The sequence below is a fragment of the Calypte anna genome, unplaced genomic scaffold (assembly GCF_003957555.1).
Source record: "Calypte anna isolate BGI_N300 unplaced genomic scaffold, bCalAnn1_v1.p scaffold_86_arrow_ctg1, whole genome shotgun sequence".
In the NCBI taxonomy this organism is placed as follows: domain Eukaryota; kingdom Metazoa; phylum Chordata; class Aves; order Apodiformes; family Trochilidae; genus Calypte; species Calypte anna.
In genome coordinates this window covers 34,413-57,985 of record NW_022045534.1, presented here as the reverse complement: position 1 = coordinate 57,985, position 23,573 = coordinate 34,413, and the positions used below count along the sequence as shown (strand labels likewise).

The 23,573-nt window shown below is 45.2% G+C and overlaps 2 protein-coding genes across 3 annotated transcripts in view; one reads left to right on the top strand and one right to left on the bottom strand.

Moving 5' to 3' along the window:
- Window positions 1-954: 954 nt before the first annotated feature.
- On the bottom strand, window positions 955-22,451 carry ZNF512 (zinc finger protein 512). Of its 2 annotated transcripts, XM_030468808.1 has the most exons (14): window positions 22,319-22,451; window positions 19,755-19,813; window positions 18,265-18,470; window positions 16,790-16,876; window positions 12,872-12,955; window positions 11,511-11,635; window positions 11,058-11,144; window positions 9,961-10,059; window positions 8,138-8,305; window positions 7,219-7,413; window positions 6,505-6,606; window positions 5,038-5,100; window positions 4,453-4,551; window positions 955-3,973 (listed from the first exon to the last, which is right to left on the bottom strand). In XM_030468808.1, exons 1-14 carry the CDS (start codon window positions 22,340-22,342, stop codon window positions 3,677-3,679), a joined length of 1,695 nt encoding a protein of 564 aa, XP_030324668.1. In that variant the 5' UTR covers window positions 22,343-22,451; the 3' UTR covers window positions 955-3,676. The 2 variants fall into 2 exon arrangements, with proteins under 2 accessions (XP_030324668.1, XP_030324669.1); XM_030468809.1 differs by lacking the exon at window positions 16,790-16,876 and having other exon boundaries at window positions 22,319-22,432.
- The window catches only part of GPN1 (GPN-loop GTPase 1), a 15,190-nt gene continuing 14,024 nt past the window's right edge, over window positions 22,408-23,573 (top strand). Inside the window, exons 1-2 of the mRNA XM_030468810.1 lie at window positions 22,408-22,707; window positions 22,782-22,875. Of these exons, the coding sequence (XP_030324670.1) occupies window positions 22,624-22,707; window positions 22,782-22,875 (178 nt within the window). The 5' untranslated portion in view covers window positions 22,408-22,623. The remainder of the gene's footprint in view (window positions 22,708-22,781; window positions 22,876-23,573) is intronic.

Sequence of the window (23,573 nt, the reverse complement as noted above, 5' to 3'; positions counted from 1 at the left end):
GATAGAGCAAATTCTGTATGGAGTTAATTATGTGCACAAATACACAGGAAGACATTTCTGATACCATGAAGCTATGTGAGTTACCAGGACTGAGCAAGGTGAGATTCAGAGGCTGAAAAGAAAAAAACAGTTCAAACCAAAAGACACAGCTTTTTGAGTGTAATTCATCAATTTTACAAGTATTGAGTGGCCAGCTGCCCTCCTTTGTCACTGCCCCTCTCTCAACAGGGGGTGCCTTTCTAAATGGAACTTGTTAGAGCAACGCCAAGTTTGCTGGGTCAATGGGTGGTGTCCCTCAAAGGTCCATGGTGGCACCAATGCTATTCATTCTCTTCATCCATGATGCACCCCAGGGGACAGATGCAGGTGCCACCGAGCTGTGGGGGACAGCAGATTTGCTGGAGGGAAGGGGGTGACATCCAGAGGGACCTTGACAGCCTTGAAGAATGGGCAAGCATGAACCTTATGAAGTTCAACAGCCAAGCACAAGCTCCAGCACATGGGTCAGAGCAATACAGTACAGCCTGGGTAATGGATTGAGAGCAGCCCTGTGGAGGACTTAGGAATACCAAAACATTAGATAAGAGGCATCATTGTGTGCTGGTAGCCCAGAAAGTAACTGTAGGCTGGACAGCACCAAAAGCAGCGTGGCCAGCAGGTCAAGGGAGGGGATTGTCTGTCTCTGCTCTCATGAGGCTACATCTGGACCACTGTGTCCCCATCTGGAACCCACAGCACCAGACAGACACGGAGCTGTTGGAGCAGGTCCAGGGAAGGCCATGCAGAGGGCTGAAGAACCTTTTCTGTGAAGACAGGCTAATAGAGCAACAGTTGTTCAGCCTGATGAGACCTTTTTGTGCCTTTCAGTATACAAAGAGGCTTCTAAGAAAGATGGAGAGAGACTTCTCAAGATCTGTAGTGACAGGACAAGGGACAATAGTTTTATCATAAAGAGGTAAATTTAGACTGGACAGAAGGAAGAAATTTTGTAGGATGAGGGTGATGAGACACTGAAGCAGGTTGCCCTAAGAAACCCTGGATGTCCCCTCATTGGAAGTGTTCAAGGGCAAGTTGGACAGGGTTTTGATCAAACTCACCCAATCAAAAATGTGCTTGCCTGCAGCAGGGGGTTGCACAAGACGGTCTTTAAAGGTCCCTTCCAATCCAAACTATTCTGTGATACTGTAGGGTAGAATTTGGACTTGGATTTGCAGAACATTAGGCCACCTGAACTCTTGCCAGTGGAGTAAACAGTAGATTCATGGGTGCTTGTATAGCAAATTGTTGCACAGTAGGCTGTGGTACAGCTACCTGGTTTTACATGTCACTTATAGCCCTGTATACACATGATTGTGTGAACTCCCCAATTAAAATATCTTCCTTGAAGCTAAATTCTCCCCTGCCCTCAGAGCAGTAACACTAGGCAGTGTTGGTCCAGCTGCAGCAGTGCCACCACTTCTTACCAGCTTGAGCCAATCCAGCAAACAAGCTACTCCAGCACTGGTGGAGCATGGATCAGCTGCTGGGTAACAATTTTTTCTACCTGTCCCATTATGTGGAAATGTCATGTAACTCTACAAACTGATGTAACTCTACAAAGCATCCATGTCTAGAAATCAGGACTGGATAGTAACTCATCAATGGAAGTAAGCAGGACTCTATACTGAAATTCACTACAAAACCCCTCCTTCAATTCCTCGGTTTAGCATGTTGTCCACCTATTGGGCAGGAGGTAGCAAATGTGTTGTCAAAGGACAGTGTAGGGTGGAGTACTGAGGAGAAACAGAACTGACAGATGAGTATACAGGAGACCCAAGTGGGCAGGCTGCAGTGTGCTGTGCATGTGGGGATGATACCAAGAACAACACACACCAAACAGACATAAAAACCCCAAACAAAACAAAACAAAAAACCCAATCACATTCTTGCAGTGGCGACGTTTTATTTTGTCCTATTCTGATCTTGGCCCTGGTACTGCAAACCTCACACACCCTGCACACAAGCCCATGTGTCTGTATTCCCTGCACAGCACTGGAACAGCTGGTTCCCAGAGGCAGTGTCCCTCCTGCAGGGGAATCCTACCACCACGCCAGTGTCAATCTCCAGGAGATAGCCTATGCTCAGACTGAGTCTGCTTTGCTTATTCCACAGGGGAGGCAGCCCCGGAAAACACCCTGACCACACAGAACTTCCCACTGCCAGGTTCAGGGAGATTACTCTGCTAATAACACACATGTGTGAGCCTGCCTGTTGAGCAGGCACTGAGGTGGCTTACCGGTGAACTTCATCACCAGCCACTTTGGTAGGCAGTGAAAATTCACTGGGAGGTGACACAGAGTCAGCTGCCTACTTTCTTGCCTGCAAAACTGCATGGAAAAGGTCAAATTTTGCAAGTTCCTGCTACAGTGAGTCTTTGGATAACAGATATGCCAGAGACTCTCTGGAAGAGAGTAGGGCTGCCTGAGCTCCTGCTCCATTCCAGTTTCTATGACATCTGCTGCTTGCCATCATCTGATCCCAATGATCCCAAGTTCATGACAACACATGGTTTAAAACAATGAACCCTCTTCTGACCTTTTCCACACAGGAAGCTACTGCTAATATACCTCATTCACACAAAGGAAGCAGTATTGAAAAGAAACAGGTGATATAAGACAACAAAGGTGGTGTCTACAGTGCAGAAAGAAAAAGGACACTATAGGAGCATGGGCAGGTCAAATAACAACACTTGGTGGGGCAGTTTAGTGGCACCTGGGCTTCAGCATCAGCCAGGCTGCAACGGTAGATGTGCACTGTCTTGCAGGAAGGTTATTTCCCAGGTTAGTCTGAAACAAGCAGTCTTCAGGGGGGTCCACAGAAGATCATCCTATTATACTGGTTCCTGGGTGTCTCTGAAAGGCCAGAATCTTCAAAAGGCTTGGGAGCATTTACTTCTGGGACTGGAAAACCCTCTACATTCATTCAATGCCCAGTGCTACAGAAGATAGATGCTGAAAGAATACTGTTTTCCTGGTAAGGACAATAACAATGTCCCATCACTTCCAAGCAGACCAGAGCTCAGGTGCTGCTGGCTGGTGCTGAGCCCAAACATCAGTGTATGAAGCAGAGACAGTATCTCCTGCAGAACATGCCCTGGGAAGGTGTCTGCTCCTCTTGCTGACAGCAGGTAGGACAGTTAGAGGGCGAGTTAATGCCTTTCTGTTCTGCACAGTGCTGCTCAGTCTGTGTGCATATGGTGTAAGAAAGGATCCCCCCGTCAAAGACCTAAATACTGTGCTACTCAGTCCCTTATATGGAGAACTGCTGAAAAAGAACCCTGATCTTGCCCATTAGAAGATGATGACAAAACAGATGGCTGCTGCACTGGGAATCACTAAACAAGCAACTAATGTGACCCAGACTGTAACCAGAGCAGGAACTACACTAAGGACACTGCTAGTGCCATTGTCTGAGGGAACTAAGCTGGGCGAGGCAGCCTCTGCACCACAGCTTTGGTTTGAAGTCTCTCACAACTGAAAAGAGGCAACAGTTTAAAAATCAAGGTCACCAAGTAGAATGGATACTCAGCCCCAGAGATGTTCAGCTGCTTATATTGGTGCTGTGGATTATGAGCCTGACAGAAGTGGGGTTTGTAACAGAAAAGCTTTAGGATTACTCCTCTTCTTCTTTTAGGGGTTTATTTTCGGCCACGCTTGCGGCTGGTTTTTGGAAATTCGTCTCTCTGTGCAGCTTGGGGCTCCCTCTCCTCACTGCTCATGCTCTCATTGTCCACCCGCCGTGGACGACCTCTCTTACGTCTCACTTTTTCAGCTCCAGCAGTGGGAAGCTTCTTGGCAGCCAGGGTTCCAGTTCTCTTCTTTTTGCCCCGGGTAAGAGAGCGTTTCTTCCGCTGCTTCCTTTGCTCTTCTCTTTGGCGGATTTTCATGAGCTTCTCAAAGCTTTTGGTGGTAGTTGTGTTCACATCAAACCAGTCCTGGAGGGTTTAGAAGGCAACAGGTTGGTACTGATGGTGGAAAGGTATAAAGCCTACTAGGGCTTTTAAATACAACTGCCTTGTGGAACAAGGGCTTCCTCAAATGTGAGATCTGAAAAGGCAGCTGCCTAACAAAGCTCTGTCCTTCAGCGTTCCTCCTCAGGTGTCACTCTGCCTCAGAGGATTCAGATGTGATTTGGCACGGGCCTGGCTAAAGGCATAGGGAACACTGAAGAGCTGAATTGAGGAGCAGCAACTTGGGACAAGACACGTGTCACAACACAACACTTGCCCCCCAGAGCAAAGCAGAGGACCAACTCTATTTAAGCAAATCTAAGGGCACTTGACACTGGGACCCTGTTTCCAGCAATGAGCAAATCAAAGATAAAACAAGGCAAGCATCTATCATTTCCTTCCCAAGACACCCTCCCCACCTCCAACAGCCTGGAGTTTGAGGACTTCCGTTCTGACCGCCTTACCTCAGAATGCACAGAGTTGATGTGATACTTGACTCCACTCTCTGAAATGAACTCCTTCTCACACAGGAGACACTTGTATTTACCAGCCACAAAGTCTCCCTGCCACAAAAAAAAAAAAGAAGTCCATCACCAGTTGGTGCCTAGAAGGCTGATAAACCTACACATTGTATCTGAATCTTGCTCAGATACAACTCAGCAGTACAAAGCAGAAACTCTCATGCATTTCAGACAATGCTGCAGCTACAGGAGCACTGACATTTTTGACCAGCTATGCCACAAGGCACAGGACTGCTCTGTCAGATGGTACAAGGTCTCCAGCACTGTACCTGGAAAAAATGCTCCTGTAGCTGTGAATCTAGAGGTAGGACTGCAGTTTCACTAAAATGTGTGTCATTAACAGGCTTCCTCCTTGCCTCAAGCAGTGTTTGCCGTGGCAACCCCTTTAGCTCATCCAGAAGCACTGAAATGGTGAGGAACTCAGAAAAGCATATGGCAGGACAACAGCGTGAACAAGGAGATATCTGAGGGACACTGACAGTCAGGCTATTTGTATAAAAGATAGAGAGGTACAGGAAGGATACCAACCAAGGTACATGTGCCAAGGTGAGATTTGAGTCCTGAGACACTGCCATACACAGATTCACAACCCTGAAATAGTAAAAAAAAGGTGTGTCAGCAAAACTCTAGTAACGAGTCGCTTCTTCTGCACAATAAAGTGTTATTCTCTGGAAGACAATCCCAAAAGGGGTCTGAGAGATAGAGCAAGGGAGACACTGCATCCTAGAAAGCCAGAAAGCTTCTGCCAAAAAGAAGTGCCATGGTCTAGCAACTGCTCCGGTGGGTCAAGGGTTGGACTAGATGATCTCTGAGGTCCCTTCCAACCCGGCTAATTCTATGATTCTATGATTCTATGATCATTAGAAGAGATGTAACCTTTCAGTAATTTAAATATTTCCAGTATCTTGTCACAGTTACGTTTACCCTCTGTCAAAAGCCTGAGTAAAACAGTAAGTTTGCTTTTTGCCTGAAGTGCAGCAGATTAATTTCTAACAAAGCATGAGGGCAAGTACAAGGCACTTCAGTCGCTCCTCCCCTGCTCCTGTAGCTAATGGCCCAGAACAGAAGTTCTGCATCTGACATGATAGTCTTGGTTAAAGGGCACCTCTGCAGGCTTGTTCCCTGTGGAGCTGGAGGCATCAGTCTTGGGATTTAGACCACGCTCAAACAACAGCCCAGAACCTGGAATGCAAGGTAAGTGCAAGACGTGGTCCTGGGTTACTGGTGAGTGAAAACAGGATGGCTGCTGTCTGGGGACAGATCCATACATGACATAATGTTGCAATTCTTTTATTTTGAAATGACATAAGTCTGAAAATTGGGGAGAGCGTGTTGGGGGTGTGGTGGGCAGGGGGAAGGCATTGTCTCTACATCAAACCCAGATGAAAGCCACCACTGACACTTGGCTGTCCAGCAGTGTGTCACATCTGCCACAGTTCCCACCAACAGGGCCATTTCTTCTCATTGGATCTGGCTGGTGACTGCTGTGTGGGATTGTAAGACACCAAGTTCATACGCATAAGCATCCCCAGACCAGGACAACAGTGCAGTGTGTGAGTCTTCTGTAGCCTACATGCAGCTTCCAAAAGAAAATTTAATTGCTGCACCAGACAAAGTCCCTCTCTTAGATTTCCATCTCTATTCCTCCCTTCTTCTACAATTAGATTTATAACACTTGCTAGACAGGCACAGGCCTGTCATTTTTCCAGTGCTCAAGCCTCCAAATGCACTAGGCTCCCAGCTTTCTAGATGTAAAAAAGCTCTACAAGTCTGACACCAACTTACTTGCTCTGAAATGGACAAACATCCATAGAGGGATTGTCCATAGGACAACAATCCAAACAGGGTCTTGGTGACACTAACTGACCATTCTGGGATGAAGCACAATTTGTCTCCCACAGAGACAAGCTGCAGTTTCAAGGTTGTGGAAAGCTGCTGGCTTACACACACCTGAAATCTGCCCCCTTGGATGCTTCAGAAAGACATAAGGATTACCTCATTTGGGCAGTGGACTCTTCGGTACATCTTTATCTCTGTTTTCCACTTGCATAAAACATCTTGACTAAACGTAGGCAGTCCAGGACGAGTATATTTCAGCTGAGATAAAGAGATGGAATTGAAAGCTGGAAGCAATGTTGGCTACACATAGTGCCAAGTATGTCTCGTTCTCTCCCAGGCTGTGAAACAGAAGTGCTGTTTCTGAAAATCTATACAATACCAGAATCCAAAACTCCCCATAATAGGGAAGTTCCCACTTTGACTACAACAGTTCCTCTAAACGTACTTACCCCACTAAAATCATCCTTTTCCCTTAGGCTTTCCCTAAAAGATATAGAAACTCTGAAGCCTGAAAAGCTATTATCATCACTGCAGGGCAGCAATGACCTGCAGCCTATGACTTGTGAGCAGCATGCTGCCTGTAATGGCTTTTGTTACTTGTGCCCACTGAAAATTACAGCAATTGGACTTGAAAGTCATTCTCTCCTATCTGGATAAAATACTTATTTATAACACAGCAATTGCTACTGCAGCAATACTGCAATCTAAGACCATGGAGAGCAAAGCCTGATCCTTCCCACAGAATATTTCTTCTCCAGTACTGTTTTCCATGGCCACGGAACATGGGCAACACTGGGTAGATGCCAGTGCAAGACTCATCAGATGTGAAGAAAGACTCAAACCCTATGTAGCATTTTTAAGCTCTTCTACCTTGCGGTCATCTGGAATCAAGTCCTGCAGAACTTTTCTCTTGGGCCACTCTTTGGCCAGCTCTTCTCCAGCTAGCTCATGGAGATAGTAGACTGCCACCTTTGCAGATCTCCTCTGAACTCTGCCTGTGTTACTTGGTTCCTGTTTTATTTCCTTCAAGCTCTCTGTTCTTCTCTCCTCCTGGAGGAAAGTGACCTGCAATGAAGGCCAAAGAAGGTTGGTTCCTATTTCAGTTACACTACATACTGTAAATAAATATTCTGCCAAATCCCTCACAACAAACAGTGCAGGAGTTGTGGTTCACTGTCACACAGGACAGAAGTGCATCCAACTAGTGAGACAGACCCCAAGATCTGTTCAAGGTGGGGCTTGATGTGGCTCTGAGCAACCTGATCTAGTTGAAGATGTCCCTGCTTACTGCAGGGGTGCCAGACTAGATGACCTTTAGATGTCCCTTCCAACCCAAATTATTCTATGATTTGTGCAGGGGGATAACAGCAGTAAGGCTCAGGCAGACAGGTTCATGATGCCACTGGTTCTGAAACCCATGCTGTAAAACTCTCCTGGACACAAAGCACAGCACTGCCTGCTCTGCTCCAATCTTATATTTTAAGAGCACAGTAAAGCATCTCTCAAGTCCTACACAACAGCATTTTTCTCCCACAGAGCAAAAGTCAGACCGGGGACAGTTTACTGCTGCCATGGTGAGTTACTATCAAAAACTTTATCCTGGTCACAGAACAGCAGCAGCTGCTGTGAGAAGGGAAGTACAAAGGACAGAACACTCCGGAGAGACAGAAAAATGCAAAGATTTGCTACCCCTAGTTACCCATCCCAGCAGCAGACAGAAGCCTGTGTGTGTCTCCAATCTGGCTGGCTGAGGTACCACCACACCAGCCTGGTAACCACAGCAACTTACCGGCCCATGCTTGGATCGGAGATGGTAGACAAGTCCTGCTTTTGATTTGTATGCTTTTCCACAGTGATGGCACTTCATAGCCATTTTCTCCAGCTCAGAAGCAGCCTTCCCACATTTTTTAACATGATACAGGTATCCCATTATGCTTGTAAAGCTGCCTGTGCACCCCTATTGAAGCAGAAGAAAAATGAATGGAAGAGAAAGTGAAACATACACAAGTGAACGGGACCTGATGGAATGTCCCAGGATCCCAAGGGAACTGGCTGATGTTGCTGCCAAGCCACTATCCACAACATCTGAAAAGTCATGGCAGCCAAGTGAAGTCCCCAGTGACTGGAAAAAGGGAAACACTGCACCCATTTTAAAAAAGGACTGAAAGGGGGACCCTGGAAACTACTTACATGTCAGCCTCACCTCTGTGCCTGGGAAGATTATATAGCAGACCCTCCTGGAAGCTCTGCTAAGGCACATGGAGGACAGACAGGGAGGTGATCTGAGACAGTCAGCATGGCTTCACTAAGGGTAAGTCCTGCCTGACCAACTTAGTGGCCTTCTGCGATGGAGTGACTACATCAGTGAACAAGGAAAGAGCTACAGATGTCATCTGGACTTTGATACGGTAATCCACAACATCCTGCCCTCTAAATTGAAGAGATACAGATTTGACGGATGGACTTTCTAGTGGAGAAGTTGGTTGGATGGTCACATCCATAGGGTAGTGGTCAATGGCTCAATGTCTGGACACCAGTGGCAAGTGGTGTGCCTCTGGGATCTGTACTGGGACCAATACTGTTTAGCATCTTTATCAATGATATAGTGGGACCAAGTGCACCATCACACATTTGCAGATGATACTTAGCTGAGTGGTGTGGTTGACATGTCTGAGGGATCAGATGCCATTCAGAGGGACCAGACCAAGCTCAAGAAGTGGGCTCATGAACCTCATGAGGTTCAGCAGGTCAAGGGCAAGGCACTGCATCTGGGTCAGGGCAACCCCTGGTACCAGCACAGGCTGGGGGATGAAGGGATGGAAAGCAGCCACAAGGAGAAGGACCTGGGGGTACTGGTGGATGAAAAACTCAACATGAGCAGGCAACATGCACTAGCAGCTCAGAAGGCCAATGGTGTTGTGGCTGCAACACAGCAGCATGACCAGCAAGTCAAGGGAGGGGATTCTCCTCCTTACTCTGCTCTGGTGAGACAGGGCTGGGTCCAGCTCTAAAGATACGGAGATGTCAAAGCAGATCTAGAGGATTCAACAATGATCCAAGGGCTGGACTACTTCTGCTATGGAGACAGGCTGGGATAGTTGGGGTTGTTCAGTCTGAAGAAGGCTCCAGTGTGAAGAAGGTGGCCCTACTGCCACCTTTCAGTACTTACAGGGGTCTTATAAGAAAGATGGGGACAGGCATTTTAGTAGGGCCTGTAGTGGAAGGACAAAGGCTGATGGTTTTAAACTAAAAAGGGGAGATTCAGTCTAGACATAAGGAAGAAACACGTCTTGCAGAGTGGTGGTGGATGCCCCATTCCTGGAAACATTTAAAGTTAGGTTGGACTGGGCTCTTTGAGTAACCTGATCTAGTTGAAGATCATAGATGTCCCTGCTGTCTGCAGAGGGGTTGGACCAGATGGTCTTCAAAGGCTGTTTCCAACACAAACCATTCTGTGATTCTACAATACTGTCTTAAAGTATAGCTAGGATCTTGAAACAAATCCAGCTTTCCCCAGCACGAAAGCATGCCCAGCAGAACTCCTATAATTATATTTTATGCTCATACATCCACTGCTGCTTAATTTAGGATACTTAGCACAAGGCAGCTCACCTCCCTTGTACACTTCAGTTTTCCCATACGCTTCAGCACCTTCCGCAGGCGGTCTCGCTCAAGCTGCTCATCCAGCTCTCCTCCCTCCTTCATGACTGGCTAAAGTACAGCAGGAAGATGAAAGGAAAACACAGGATGATCAGTATTTACAGTTATTCTCACTCACTCAACACACCACTGGAAGAAAGCTTCTAAAACAATTAAATTTCTGCAATTTATGATTTTGCAGAAGTGTATCTAAATACAATATAACTGTCCATAGCCCAGAACAAGTGAATTTTAAAATGAGTAAAGTGCCTGAAAACCACTTTGTAGGTATGAGTCTTAACATTTAGATGGCTATCTACGAATAAAATGTTGATAAGAAATTGTCCCAAGCTACAGCTACTGGGAAGGACAATTATTTCCATAATTACTTTTTTCCTCTTCTGTCAGTGGAAAGTACTTATGACTGTCATGCATCTTGAACACTTACTAAACTAAACCTAGCAGACTAATTACGTGAGTGGTTATTCATCTAGACTGAACTACAGCTGAAGTTCTTTATTCTCTCTCTAAGGGTTACTCTATATGTTATTTCCTACATTACCTTACAATAATTTTACACCTAGACTGAACAAAAAGTTAGAACTGAGTGGCAGACCTATACCCCAGGGCCAAAACATGATTCCTGGCCTATTTCATGACTGGTAAGGCTGTAGGTTCAGAACCCACAGTTCTGGGAACTATGTAAAAACACCTTTACACAAACTTTTTAATTACCTTTCCAGAGTTCTAATTCCTCAGAACTAGAACAGGAGACATGAAAATTTTTTTTTCTGATTGAGAATGCATGTTGTGTGGTATATAACCAGCTTAAACAAAATTTCATCCCCCTTTTCTAAGGTGTGGCAAGCCTGCCATGTCTGGTAACATTCTACTGTTTTTCAGATGTCAAATCTCACAGGAAAAATAATAGGCAAACAAGATTTGATTGTTACAACAAGACAGTTACAACATTTGAAAAATCACGTTGTGTTCTCTTCCTGTGTACACTGGGAAAGAAACAAAAGAATGCCTTGCCTGTAGGATTTTTAGATGCACAGCAGCTGTGTTACCTGATTGTTATGGTCTGCCATAACGTGGTATTTCATCCCTCCTAAAGACTTCAGCTGCTTCCCACAGTGATGACATGTGAACATTTCCTAGAAGTAAAAAAAAGGACAAGATGCTTGTAACTCTAAATTAACCAAAGCAGTGGAAAACTCTTTGGGCAAAAGGAGAAGGAGAGCAGAACATTTTATTCAGGCCTGGTAACTGCCCATTAAGCAGAGAAGGAATTTTACAGAACCTAAAATTTTGGGGAACAATGAAATAGCTACACATTTTCTCACTAACCCAAACCTCCAGCAAATGGCTAAGCAAAAAGCATTAAATACAGCCTTTTATAAAGGACTGTTGCTTAGAGACATGATGATGAGATGAAACTGAACATAGAATGGTGTGCTGGCATTTCAGTCAGTAAGCTGATGAGCAGTAAGGAAAACATTGCTTATCCCTTCTGTTCTTACCTGCTTGCAATTCACCATGTGTTTCTTCAGTCCTTCTACAGTCTTTCTGACCACAGCCCGGCACATTGGACAGGTAACTCTGCCTTTGTCCTGAATTTCCAAAGACCACTGCTCTTCCATGCTACCTGTCAAAACAAGGGGTTTGGAACTGAACTGCAAACACAGTATTTTTTTTTCCCTCTTCGATGTGCAAAATGAATCCTAGAAGCAAACAGGCCATGTGCTAACAAACTTGAGTTGAAGCACACTTGAATAGGTTTAGCTCATTCATGGCTTCAAATGTGCGATGTGACAAGGCATGCATCACTCCTGGGTCTTCATTTTGTAAAACCTCTTTAATCCTACCACCCCCTTACAAGGACTTCAACTTAGTCAGATTTTTTTTTTTTCTTAACTCATTTTTATTACACAACTACTTTAGCATCCAGAGTAAACTCTTCTTTTCACAAAATGGTTTTGACAGTAAAAGTAGTCACAGATGTGACTGAAAAGTTTCAAAGTCCACAGTTCAGTTCTACTAGCCACATATTTAGAACTCCACTAATATTAGCCAGCAGTTTTGGCATGGAGAGAGCAGCGCTGCACCACCAGGACAAGTTACTCAAGAGCCAGATAGAAGTACCCTGTGTGGCATGGCATCCAGATCCCAGCCTCCTTTTGAAATGCCATACAAAAGCTGGGCACAATCCACAAGGACTACAAACTACTGAAATGGGTCCTGGGAAGAAAGTGGCTTAGCAGCCATCTGCTTGAATTCTTGTAATAACAAGATCTCAAGGTTTTCCTCTCTGCCCAGTAGGAATAGGCAACGGTTGTCCCAGGCTGATGGGGGAAAAGTCTGTGACTCAAAAAGTACTTGGCTGTTCAAGAAATACTCCCCAAAACTGGGGTGCTGTGAGCTACACATACTAAGTCATCCCACTTGTCGAGTCAATGCTCCTGTTATTTTTCTAGGATAGACTGCTTGGGTCTCTGGTTACCAGAACAGGTGATCTGGCAGCAACAGCTACGAAGTTTTTACTGTAAACACATTCCACTGAGTAAAAAAGTATAGTTTTATAGTGAAACTAATATAACAAGCTTTGGCTCGGTTCAAAAAAACAAACTCCATCACCCTTCCGTGATGCAGTGGACAACCACACGGAACTGCACCAACAGGAGAATACAGTCCCCCTGGTCTGGCTCTGCAGTACTGACACAGTGCCAAAAGGCCAGCAACCAGTTCTTCCTTGTCAACAGTGAAGTCAACAACAAAGATTAAGTATCAGAAACACAACTGTTGCTCAAATTCAGATCCCAGAATCACAATTATCTTTTAGCTGCTTTATTAACAATTCTGAGCAACTGTTTCTTTTTCTTACCTGTGCCATATGTCTCTGGTTCTTTCTGAATGCTGTGGCCTTTCGCTTTGGAGTTCTGTTCTGTTCCAGACTGCTGTTTCTTTCCTGTTGTAACACAAAAAAGAAGGAGCAGAAGACTTAATTCTGGGAGCCTTGTTATAAAAAAGCAGAGGTTGTTTTGCTAGGAAGTTGCTATTTATTCTGTTGCCTCAAAGCTACTCATGCAGAAATGCTGAATTTTTTTTCCCCAAGGAATTCCAAGATTATGTTCCCTTCTCCCTTTCAAACTCCATAGCTAAAAGCTGCAGGCATTAATCCCATCCAGGCATTTGTAATCTGCGTGGTTGTTCATACAGAAAGCCCAGGGGATGGGAACTCTTCACATTGAAACATCCTCTGTTCACAGCATGACTTTTTGACAAGCAAATGGACAGCCTCATTCCTCTACTCATTCCTGTTTTCTTTTAAACAAAACAACTAATGGTTTTAGTATCTTCTAGTGGGTTATGCTTTTTGCTGTCCTGTTGGTCCATATGTATCCTGAACTGCAGTGCTCACTACAAGAAACAGCACTCAAGTGTGCCCCTCCATTAGAGCAAAGTAATTACTCCACATGTCTGAAAGTCTACATACCCAAACACCTCATTGCAATATCTCTTTTCAAAAACAAGTATGACACTGTTGGTGCCTATTCAGCTTTTGATCTATTAGCAAATCAGAATCCTTTTTTGAAGAACTGACACCTAGGAGGTTGTTCTTGGTCTTTCAGCCATGCTAATATTTCTTCCTAACTACAGTATCTTTAATCTATACACTATACTCCATTCCATTGTTTAATATCAAGACCACTTTCAACTTCAGCCTCTTCTCCAGCACACTTGCCACCTCTGTCAGCTTTGTGCTGCCTACATACTTTCAAGTACTTGGTGACAGAAACAAGTCAGAATTTAACCCAGGACACACTGTGAACCACCATTCTATACTTTTTTCTATTCTATACTTCTACTTTCTATCACAGAAATCACAGAAACATTAAGGCTGGAAGGTGATCTCCTGAAATCACCTAGTACAATCCCTGTGTTCAAGCAGGAGTAGCTAGAGCAACTTCCTGAAGAATGTGTCAAGTTTTGAGTATCTCCACTGATGGAGACTCCTGGGCAACATATGCCAGAGTTTGACCATCCTTACAGTAAAGAAGGGTTTTCTTGTCTTTAGATAGAAATTTGTGTGTCTTAAATTGTGCCCACTGCCTCTTGTCCTGTCAGTGAGGACTACAGCGGAGAATCTGGCTCCATTTTCTTTATTCCTTCCCCTCTGAAAATTTATACACACTGGTAAGATACCCCCTGAGCTTCCTCTTCTCCAGACTGAAGAATTGCAGCTCTCTCAGCCTTTCCTCATAGGATAGATATTGCAATCCCTCAATGATTTTGCAGTCCTGCACTAGGCTCTCTCCATGGATGGGAGATGGTACTCAAGATGTGGCCTCACCAGTGGTGAGCAGAAAGGAAGGACCACCACCCTCATCTTGCTGGGCTGGCAGTGCTCTTCCTAATGTAGCCCAGCATCCTGTTGGATGCCTTTGGCACAAGGGTGTGCTGCTGGCTTGTGGTCAGTCTGCTGTCCTGCAGGACCCCAAGGTCCTGATCTGAAGAGCTGGTTTCTGGAAAGCAAGCCCTCAGCATGTGCTGGTACATGGGGTTACCCCTGCCCAGCCCCAGGAATTCACATTTCTCCTTGAGAAATGTCTTGAGAAATGTTCTCCTTGAGAATCTCCAAGAGATTCTTCTCTGCTTAATTCTCCAGCCTGCCCAGGTCCTGTGAAAGGCAGCACCCATCTGGTGCACCATCACTCCTCCCAGTTCTGTATCATCTATGAACCTGCTGAGGGTATACACCATGTCCAGGTCATTAACGAATTATGTCAAACAGCAGTAGCCCAAATACTGACCCTGGGGTATACAACTGGTGATGTGCCCCCAGCTAGACTTTGTGCTACTGATCACAACCCTCTGGGCCTGGATGTTTACCTGGTTTCCAATCCACTGTAGCATTCTTTTATCTAACTTGTACTTTTTCATCTTGTCTGTGAGGGCGTTGTGTGAAATATCACCAAAAGCCCTAGTAAAGCTGAGGTGAACAACATTCACAGCTCTCCCCTCTTCCATCAGGCTAGTGACCTCATTGTAGCAGGCTATCAGGTTGACCAAGCATGATTTGCCCTTCACAAATCCATGCTCACTACTGCAAATTACCATCTTGCCCTTCATGTGTTTGGAAATGCTTTCTGTGATTCTACCCATCAGCTTCCAATGGACTTAAGTGAGGCTGACCAGCCTGTATCTGTAGTTCCTCAGATCTTCCTTCTTCCATTTGCATCCCAGAACACAAATTATATCCTGGGCTGCATCAAGAGCAGCATCAAAATCAGGTCAAGGGAGGGAGGTGATTCTTCCCCTCTATTCCACTCTTGTAAGATCCCACCTGGTGTACTACATCCAGTTCTGGAACCCCTATTACAAGAAAGCTATGAAAGTTCTGGAACATGTCCAGAGAAGGGCCATGAGGATGATCAGAGGGTTGGAGCATGTCTCCTATGAAGACAGACTGAGAGAGTTTGGGTTATTCAATCTGGAGAGGAGAAGGCTTCAAGACCTTATTGTGGTCTTCCAGTATCTTAAAGGGGTCTACATGGTGAGGGACTCTTTAGGATCTTGGGTAGTGGTAGTACTAGGAGGAACTGGTTAAAACTAGAGTTAGGTAGATTCAGATTAGACATTGGGAAAAAGTTCTTCACCATGCAGATGGTAAGACACTGGAACAGGTTGCCCAGGGAGGTGGTTGAAGCCACATCCCTGGAAGTTAAGGGCTCAATGAGGCTCTGAGCAAGCAACCTGACCTACTGAGATGTGTCCCTGCCCATGCAGGGGTGTTGGACCTAGATGATTCTTAAGGTCCCTTCCAACTCAACAATTCTATGATTCTTTCCGTCCTCGAAGGTAGAAGTGATATTTGCTCTCTTCCAGTCTTCAGGAACTTCTCCCAGTCGCAAATACATTTCAAAGATAATCAAGAGTGGCCTCACAATTACATCAGCCAGCTCTCTTAGAACTCACTGCAACCCATCAGGCCCAAAGGACTTTGGTATGTCCAGTTTGTTTAAGTGCTCCAACCTCATTCTCCTACACTGAGTGTAAGATTTCCTTGCTCCAGACATTCCCTCTGGTCTCAGGTGCCTGGGAGTCCTCAGGGATTTCTTTAACTGATACAGACTGAAGCACAGGAAGCACACCTCAGCCTCCACCTTGTTTGTGTCTGGTTCCCCTGCCTTGTTCAGCAGTGCACTCACACTTCTCTGGTTTTCTCTTTGCTAGCCTTGGCTTTCCTAACCCCATCCTTGCAAGACTCAACAGCAGATGTACACATCCTTGTGTCACCTTCTCCTACTTTTACTGATTGTAGACTTCCTTTTGCACCTAACCACTAATTAACATGAATCCTTTGGAGGCAGGAAAGACCTACAATATCAAGCATTTCCCCCTTCTGTCTATGTGGTAAAAGAAAATTAAAAATAAAATAAGTTATTTGCTTTGATTCCTCCTTAAGAAACCTATTTTACTGTTTTCATCTAATCATTAATCTCCAGATGTTTACAAGTAAATTGTCTGGTTATTTAGCCCAGAAACTTTAGGGCAACTGGAATGATGCAGACTAGCCTATACTTCCCCTGCTTTCACTCCTCCCTCCTAGATTTTCAAGAGACTGAAATTAGAAGACCCATCTCCCACTGTAAAACAGAAACTGGTCAACAGCCTTCTGTACCAAAATACACAGCATCAGAAATAGAGTTGTAAGACAGCAGAGAATAGCATTTGGGCACAGAGGAAGTCTGAAGTACATGAAGCCTTGTAACTAGGAATTACAAGTTATTCATATTACCCGAAATTTTCTGCTTCTTTCTGGGGGTGTCTTTAAGATCTTCATCTTGCTCTTGCTCAGATTTCCTCTTGCCTTTCAGTAGTACTTCTGATAATGAGTAAGAACAGAAATGCTTCAGTCTCATTATTCAGTCTGCATTAACAGCTTTGAGCCTGCATCTGCCTCAGCTTAGCCTCATATTCAATACTTTAAAAAAAAGAAAGGAGTTTTTATAAGGCACAGGGACACCAGTGAGCTAGATACCATCTTTTGGCTTAGTAACATTTAGACACTCCATAGCCTGCAATCTTCCCAAACACAAAATGTGGAAGAAACAGTGCCAGTATGAGGCCTGGAAAAACAATGCTCCTCAGGAAAGATGCTAAGTTAGGTCATAAAAAGCTCAACTGCACACACACAAATAGGCGCACGGAGAAACAACAGGTAGGGAAACACAGGTATTATTCTGCTTCCCCTCATTATTTCCAGGCCTCCCTAAAGCTTATCTTCATGAACACAGAGAAGTACAGAAGCCAAGTGGCAGGCAGAAGAACCCAAACTATGGACTCAAAGAATCAGACACCTTCCTCCCAGGTCTGTCCCAGAAGACCCAGCAGGATGAGCCAATGGGAGCTGCTCTCTGGAGCACACTTTGGATGTGGTAAAGGGGAAGAATGGTGAGAAGGGAGAGCATGGTGTTAATGGCTAGGGTCATGTGACACATGGGAGGCAGGCAAAGAACACTTCAGGATTACACAAGACTGAGACATTTTGGAGTTTTCCTTCAAGGGAAGGGAAAAGAAGAGAATTGGCTTATTTGGGAAGGATTAAATGTGGGATAATAGGACTGTACCAGGATAAAAAGGACCATTTGCTTGTGAACAGTTGGTTGGTCAGTATACAAGTCTGGTCATGCCTGAAACCACAACAGAAGGAAGAGGGGAGAGAACAGTGTCTGTGAGTGTGAGCCTGCCTGTAAGGTCTACACCACCCACTGGCACGGCTCCTAATGTTCCTACAACAAATAAGACCTAAACCACTCTGAATCAGGAGTTCATAAGTGAAAAATGTGAGAAAACAAAAGAAATAAAAACATCCTTAAAACATAATAATCTACCAATCACGACAGCCTTATCTCGTCCACAATACTGCTGAATGGTTCCATTTTCTACAACTTTAGACTTGTTCTGCTTTTAAAGCTCTCACAGAATATTCCTAATATGACTGGCAGAACCCTTGCACATACCTCTTCTACAGATAAAACTGAGTTCAGCCACAGAATAATTAATTTTAATAGACAAGCCACTCAACAGGAATTGGGTAACATCAGAGAATTTTACCCATGGTTCTGCAGTCAAGGAAGTTTACCTCTAATACATGAGCAGCATTACCAAGCTTGTAATCTGTGGCTAAATTGCAGCATGTCTTTCATAAGTCATATCATAAAAGAACCAGAGAGAAACATGGCTTTGCTATGAGCCAAGAGTGACAAGTACCTTTCTTTTCTGAAGATTTCTTAATGCTGTTTTTTATTCCTCTCATTTCCAACCAGTAAGCAGGCCTGCGGATAGTCCGCTTGCTTCTGGACTCTGCACTTCCGTTCACTTCACTCTTGGGTGAGGCAGAGATGTTGCTGACTGTCTCATCATAGTTACTGTGCAGTCCTAGGGCAGGAGCCTCCACCTCCTCAAATTGCTCAGACCTAGAAAACATCAACTTGGAATCCTAAGTATATGTATGCACCCAAAACCACAATAAGTTCACAGACAACATTCACTTATCTCCCTAAGCACTCTAAAAACTCATCTCACACTTCACTGGATCGCCTAAGTTTTGTGAACTGAAAAGTTCTAGCATGATAAAACATCCCAAATGTTATTTTTCTGGACATATTTTACAGAATGACATCAGAAAGCTACTCGAAACCAGATAAAACATTCATCCCACTGCACACTTAAGCAGCACAAGTTAATCATTGTTTAAAAACGTACATTTACCCTTAAAGAATAAATCAATGTGGAACATAAGAATTCATCATAGAAGACTGGTATCTTCTGTGATAGAAGAGACCACTTCCACTCCACAAAGGGCAAGATCCCCTCCTCTGTGTATTCCCAGTCACCAGAGGTGACCTTGACATAGGTAAAAGACGTAAAGCTAGAAAGAATTTTAACCATCAAAACATCAGTAATGAAGACAGCCTTATAGTATATCTTACATATTTGCACTAGCCAACAGCACTGCTTTTTCTTCTTAGAGATCAGAGGGAACTTTGCTTTGCTATTCTAAAATATTTCTCACAGCCCTGAAACGCCTGGACACTCGCAATGCTGTACCTGATAGCAAAATGGCTGGGTGCAAAGAAACACAGAGAATCTATTCACTGGGCAAATACCAGTAATGTAAGAGGAAAGAACAGAAAATAGCAGTGCTTTTTAACACATCCCATTGCTACCACCATTCACAAACTGAAAAAAGTAGAAGAAATGAATGATGACTGTGATGGTCACCCAGCAATAAGGTCCCACACCCTGAGTTGTGGAGCTCATACGTTTTAACACATCAATCCAGAAATTAAGAAGTGGGGGATGCTGATGGTTCCAGGTCATACCAGTATATATTATTCTTAAGGAGGTACTGCAGAAAAGTGGCTAGACAATTTATCACATTAAAGCTTTCCAGTTGTAGTCACACTCAAAATACACAGATTTATGAACACGGTTTGGCCTTGAACATAAAATATTTGTCTTCCTAATGTTAAAATCCTTTAAAAACCAATAAATTAAAGCAAACATTCCTTGATGTGTCAGGAAGGCACTTCTACAAATTAATAAGCCAAGTCAGTTGACAGATTTGTCATGCAAACAAAAATTGTCACAGCTCTTAAAATTGAGAATATTATGTGAAGACCAGATATGGTTTTCCAATAGGAATTTCTCGGTTTATTTTTGCCCTCAGTCAAACCAGACAAGATACATTCACATACTTTTTGTTTCCCAGAGACCTCTTCACTTCTTGTTGTCTGTGATGTTCAGGCTCAGTGTCCTAACAAAGTAGAAAAACTCACATTAGCCGCAGAATTTTTTATTCTTTTTGGATGTTTCCTTTTTCAGTAAACACAGTTACCCACACACAGGGGGTGAGGGGATCCTTTGAAAAGGACATCAGTGTTTCACCTTCTCAGCTCCAGCTGATTAGAGCTGCAGTCAAGACAGGGATGAGCCCCTCACACTCCCCATTTGAAAGCCCTTCATTCCCCTTGCACTGGGGCATGATGGATTGTTGTCTTCAGTCCATTCAGTGGTGCCTGCTTTCTGCCTAGACTTCATCACACAATGACAAATATTTTAAATTCTAACTTTAGATTTCACATAATACCTTTTTTTCCTGTAATGAAGTAATTATTGAATTTACCATGGCAAGAATGTTCTCCCCAGTCTCTTTTATGCCCTCTTTTCATTTATGTAAATTGTTTTGTCATATTCTATCAGCTGCCCAGATGTTCACTTTGGTAAACAAGGATTCTGTGATGTGGTTAAAGATTTTTTTTCACTTATTGTCTGTTGCTTCTTATGCTATTAAGATATATTTAACAGATATAAGATTTAATTTAACAGATCCTTTGATGTTGCCAAGTCAGTATAAACAACTCATTTGTTGTATGTTGTTCCTAACATGTGAACAATTATCCATCACCTTCTTCCAAGTATTAATAATGACTCAATGTCATTGAGAAACCTGGGAAAAAAATCTTGATTATACAGACCATAAAACAAAAATAATTGCCCGGTAGGAGCATATGAAATACAAAACCATATCCTAGGAACAGAGTATTTTGCAACATAGAAGAACTGGCTAAGAAACAAAACAAAACAACAAAAAAGAATTTGGGTAAGTTACTCTTATCTTCTTTACGGGAAAATGTAATGCAAGTTATCAACTAGACCATGGAGTCATTAGAAGCAAATGCTACACATCTGGGAAAAACTGTGAACCGGGATATGACAGAATTTACAGAAGTCAAAAATGACTTATCAGATGATGCTGAGAAACTTCAAGTGCTATATGAGAACCAGGTAACAAGCAGCATCAAGGCAAATGAAATTCACCACTAAGAAAATGTCAGACAAACACCCCAATGACCAGATAAGAAATTCAGTAGTGGGCTCAGACATAAACTAGATGGACTCCTCAGCTGTAACTATGGAGCACATTCTGGAAAGGCTGTGGAAGCAGCAGGAGAGAAATCTGGTCAATGACTTCACATTGGAAAAAAAAAATCTTTGGAAAAAAAAAAATCAACTGAATACCTGTGATAGGTTTGTATCACTTTGATATGGATTACATGCATCTAGTTGTGCAAATACCAGTGTCTGGAAAACCCCTACAACAGACTTATGGAGAAATTTCACTTAGAAAAAAATTATGCTTGTGAAGTTGTAAAGATAAAAGGAGGGAGGCACAGTCTGCTGGAATCAACAGGCCTACTCTGCCATTGGAAGAACACAGGTGACTGACAAACACGGTACATTTTACGATATATTTTTTAGAACTAAAAAGTTTTGTATCAAAGTGAAGATCAAGATTTAGATCACACCTAACACATTAAGAAACTGCAATACAGAAGATGGCAGTAGAGATTATCTGTCTAGCCTTCATTTCAGATGTTGACAGAAGCAGTTAAGAAGGAATCATCTAGTGAATGTTTTGAATGTATTTATTTTCAGTCTACTTCCCATTTAGAAAGCAGGAACCTAATGCATGCAGGAATACCCAAGGTCTGGAACTCTGGAAAACAAAGAAGCCCATTTCCTTGCATACGTTAGAATAAGAAAATCATCGGCCTAGCGCCTGAAAAAATGGATACAAGACGAATAAACTTCATTCGTGAGTGAGACATTTCTGTGTCCCTGCGGCCTGGAGCCGGGCAGTACCACAGCTCCCCCTGGGGGACAGCGTCCCAGACCCACAGCAGTCACCGGAGCCGTAGCTGATGCTCGTGAGCGGCCCCGGCAGCCGAGGCACCGGGGTCCGGCATCGTGTGGTCCCGGGGCCGCCGCGGCGGCTGCGCTCCCGCCGGGAGCTCCCGCTTTCAGCCCGGCGTTTCCATCCCCGCCCGCACACCTCAGCACCGTTCGGACCAAGCACGGGGCCAGTGCTAGGAGACAGCAGCATCTGCCCGCGATCCCCCCCTTGTCTCCCCGGCCTCGGGGCTGTGCCTGACCAGGCCTCTCCGGGAGGGCAGCGGTTCCGGGCAGCGGGTGCCGGGGACAGGGCCTAGCCACCGGGTAACAGACCGGAGCCGCCCATCAAGGCCGGGCCTCACCGCCCGGGCGGGCCGAGCCCGCTTTTCCGAGCCCAACGAGACCTTCGGGGCGGAGCATCGGTCCCACCGCGGCTGCCCCGGTACCGCCGGCCCGCTCCCGCCATCCCCGGGGCGGAGCGCAGCCCGCGGAGGCTGCCGGCCCCTTTGCGCCTCCCCCACCCCCAGAGACAGCCCGGCCGCTCCCCAGAGCAGCGGCCGGCGCAGCGGGGCCCACGAGTACTCACCGAGCTACCCCCGTCGTCCCGCATGGCGCCAGTGCTGGGGGTATCGGTGCCGCTGCCGCCACGTCAGCGCGCGCCCCGCCCTCCCGTGCGCGGCTACGAGGTCCTGACGCTTCCGGCCGAGCACCTCACAGCGGCACCGGGCGGGCGTTCGGTACTCCGGGTGCTGCCCTGGCCGCCCAACGGGGGGCTGAGTGGCGCGCGTATTCTCGGTACGTGCCCGGAGGCGGGGCGGCAGCCGGTCCCGCACCGTACACCTCACGGGGGGGCCGCGTTCTAGCCCGGAAGGAGTAGGCAGCGCTGGAAAGATGGCGGCGGGCGGGCTGACGAAGGCGCCGGTGTGCGTGCTAGTGCTGGGCATGGCGGGCTCTGGAAAAACCACCTTCGTGCAGGTGAGGGACGGTGCTGGGAGCGGTGGGACCTGCCAGTGTCCGGCGGGGCCTGACCTCTCCTGGTGTCCCCGCAGCGTCTGACAGCACAGCTGCACGGACAGCGCTGCCCCCCGTACCTCATCAACCTGGACCCCGCCGTGCGCGATCTGCCCTTCCCCGCCAACATCGGTGAGTGCAGTCCGTATCGGACCCGGCACCGAAGGGAGGGGAGAGGAGGGGGGGAGCGGAAAGGGTGAAGAGAGGGGGCGGTGCGGAGTGGTGGAGCCTGCTAAAAGAAGACGAATGAATCATCAATCAATTAATCAATCAATTTTGGGCTTAGTGCTTTCCATGCGTTTCGCGGGGAAGGGTGCGGGCTGTGTGAAGTATTTGCACGCGTTGCTCGGGTTCTCTGAGATTTTATGTCCTAACTAAACTTTTTGGGCTTTGTTTGTTTTTAAATAATTTATTTCTCGCACCAGCCTTTAACATGTGAATTTTTACGAGCAAAGACACGAGTCTATCGTGTGTGTACGTTTTTTTAACGTCATCTGGAGTGATTTGATGTGTTTGGGTCTCTGTAAGTTTCTTTATTTGTCATCAGTGAACGTGTTAGATTCAGCGTAGTTCCCTATGTTCAGAACATCGGTAACCACTTTGTACAATTAAATAACTACTTCAAAGTACATGAATTTTAGAGAAAATAAAATACCTTGTCAGTGAAACAGCCCTTATGTTTAGCCATTCCAAAGAGCTCAATAATTACTACAATTGAGAGACTTGTGTCTCTTAAGCTTTCTGAAATTTATCAGCAGTGTGGTTGCCCAAGTTGTTATATTGGTGTCAGGTGAGTAATTGGGGTATCTGTTCCAGTGCTGGATCTGTAA

Bases quoted from the DNA above. Each gene is read 5' to 3' on its own strand.
- ZNF512 (XM_030468808.1), bottom strand. From the start codon at position 22,342: ATGCGGGACGACGGGGGTAGCTCG. The intron at 19,814-22,318 runs GTGAGTACTCGT...CTACTTTGTTAG, and splicing joins GGGACGACGGGGGTAGCTCG to GACACTGAGCCTGAACATCA. The intron at 6,607-7,218 runs GTAGAAGAGCTT...TCTTTATCTCAG, and splicing joins TGATTCCAGATGACCGCAAG to CTGAAATATACTCGTCCTGG.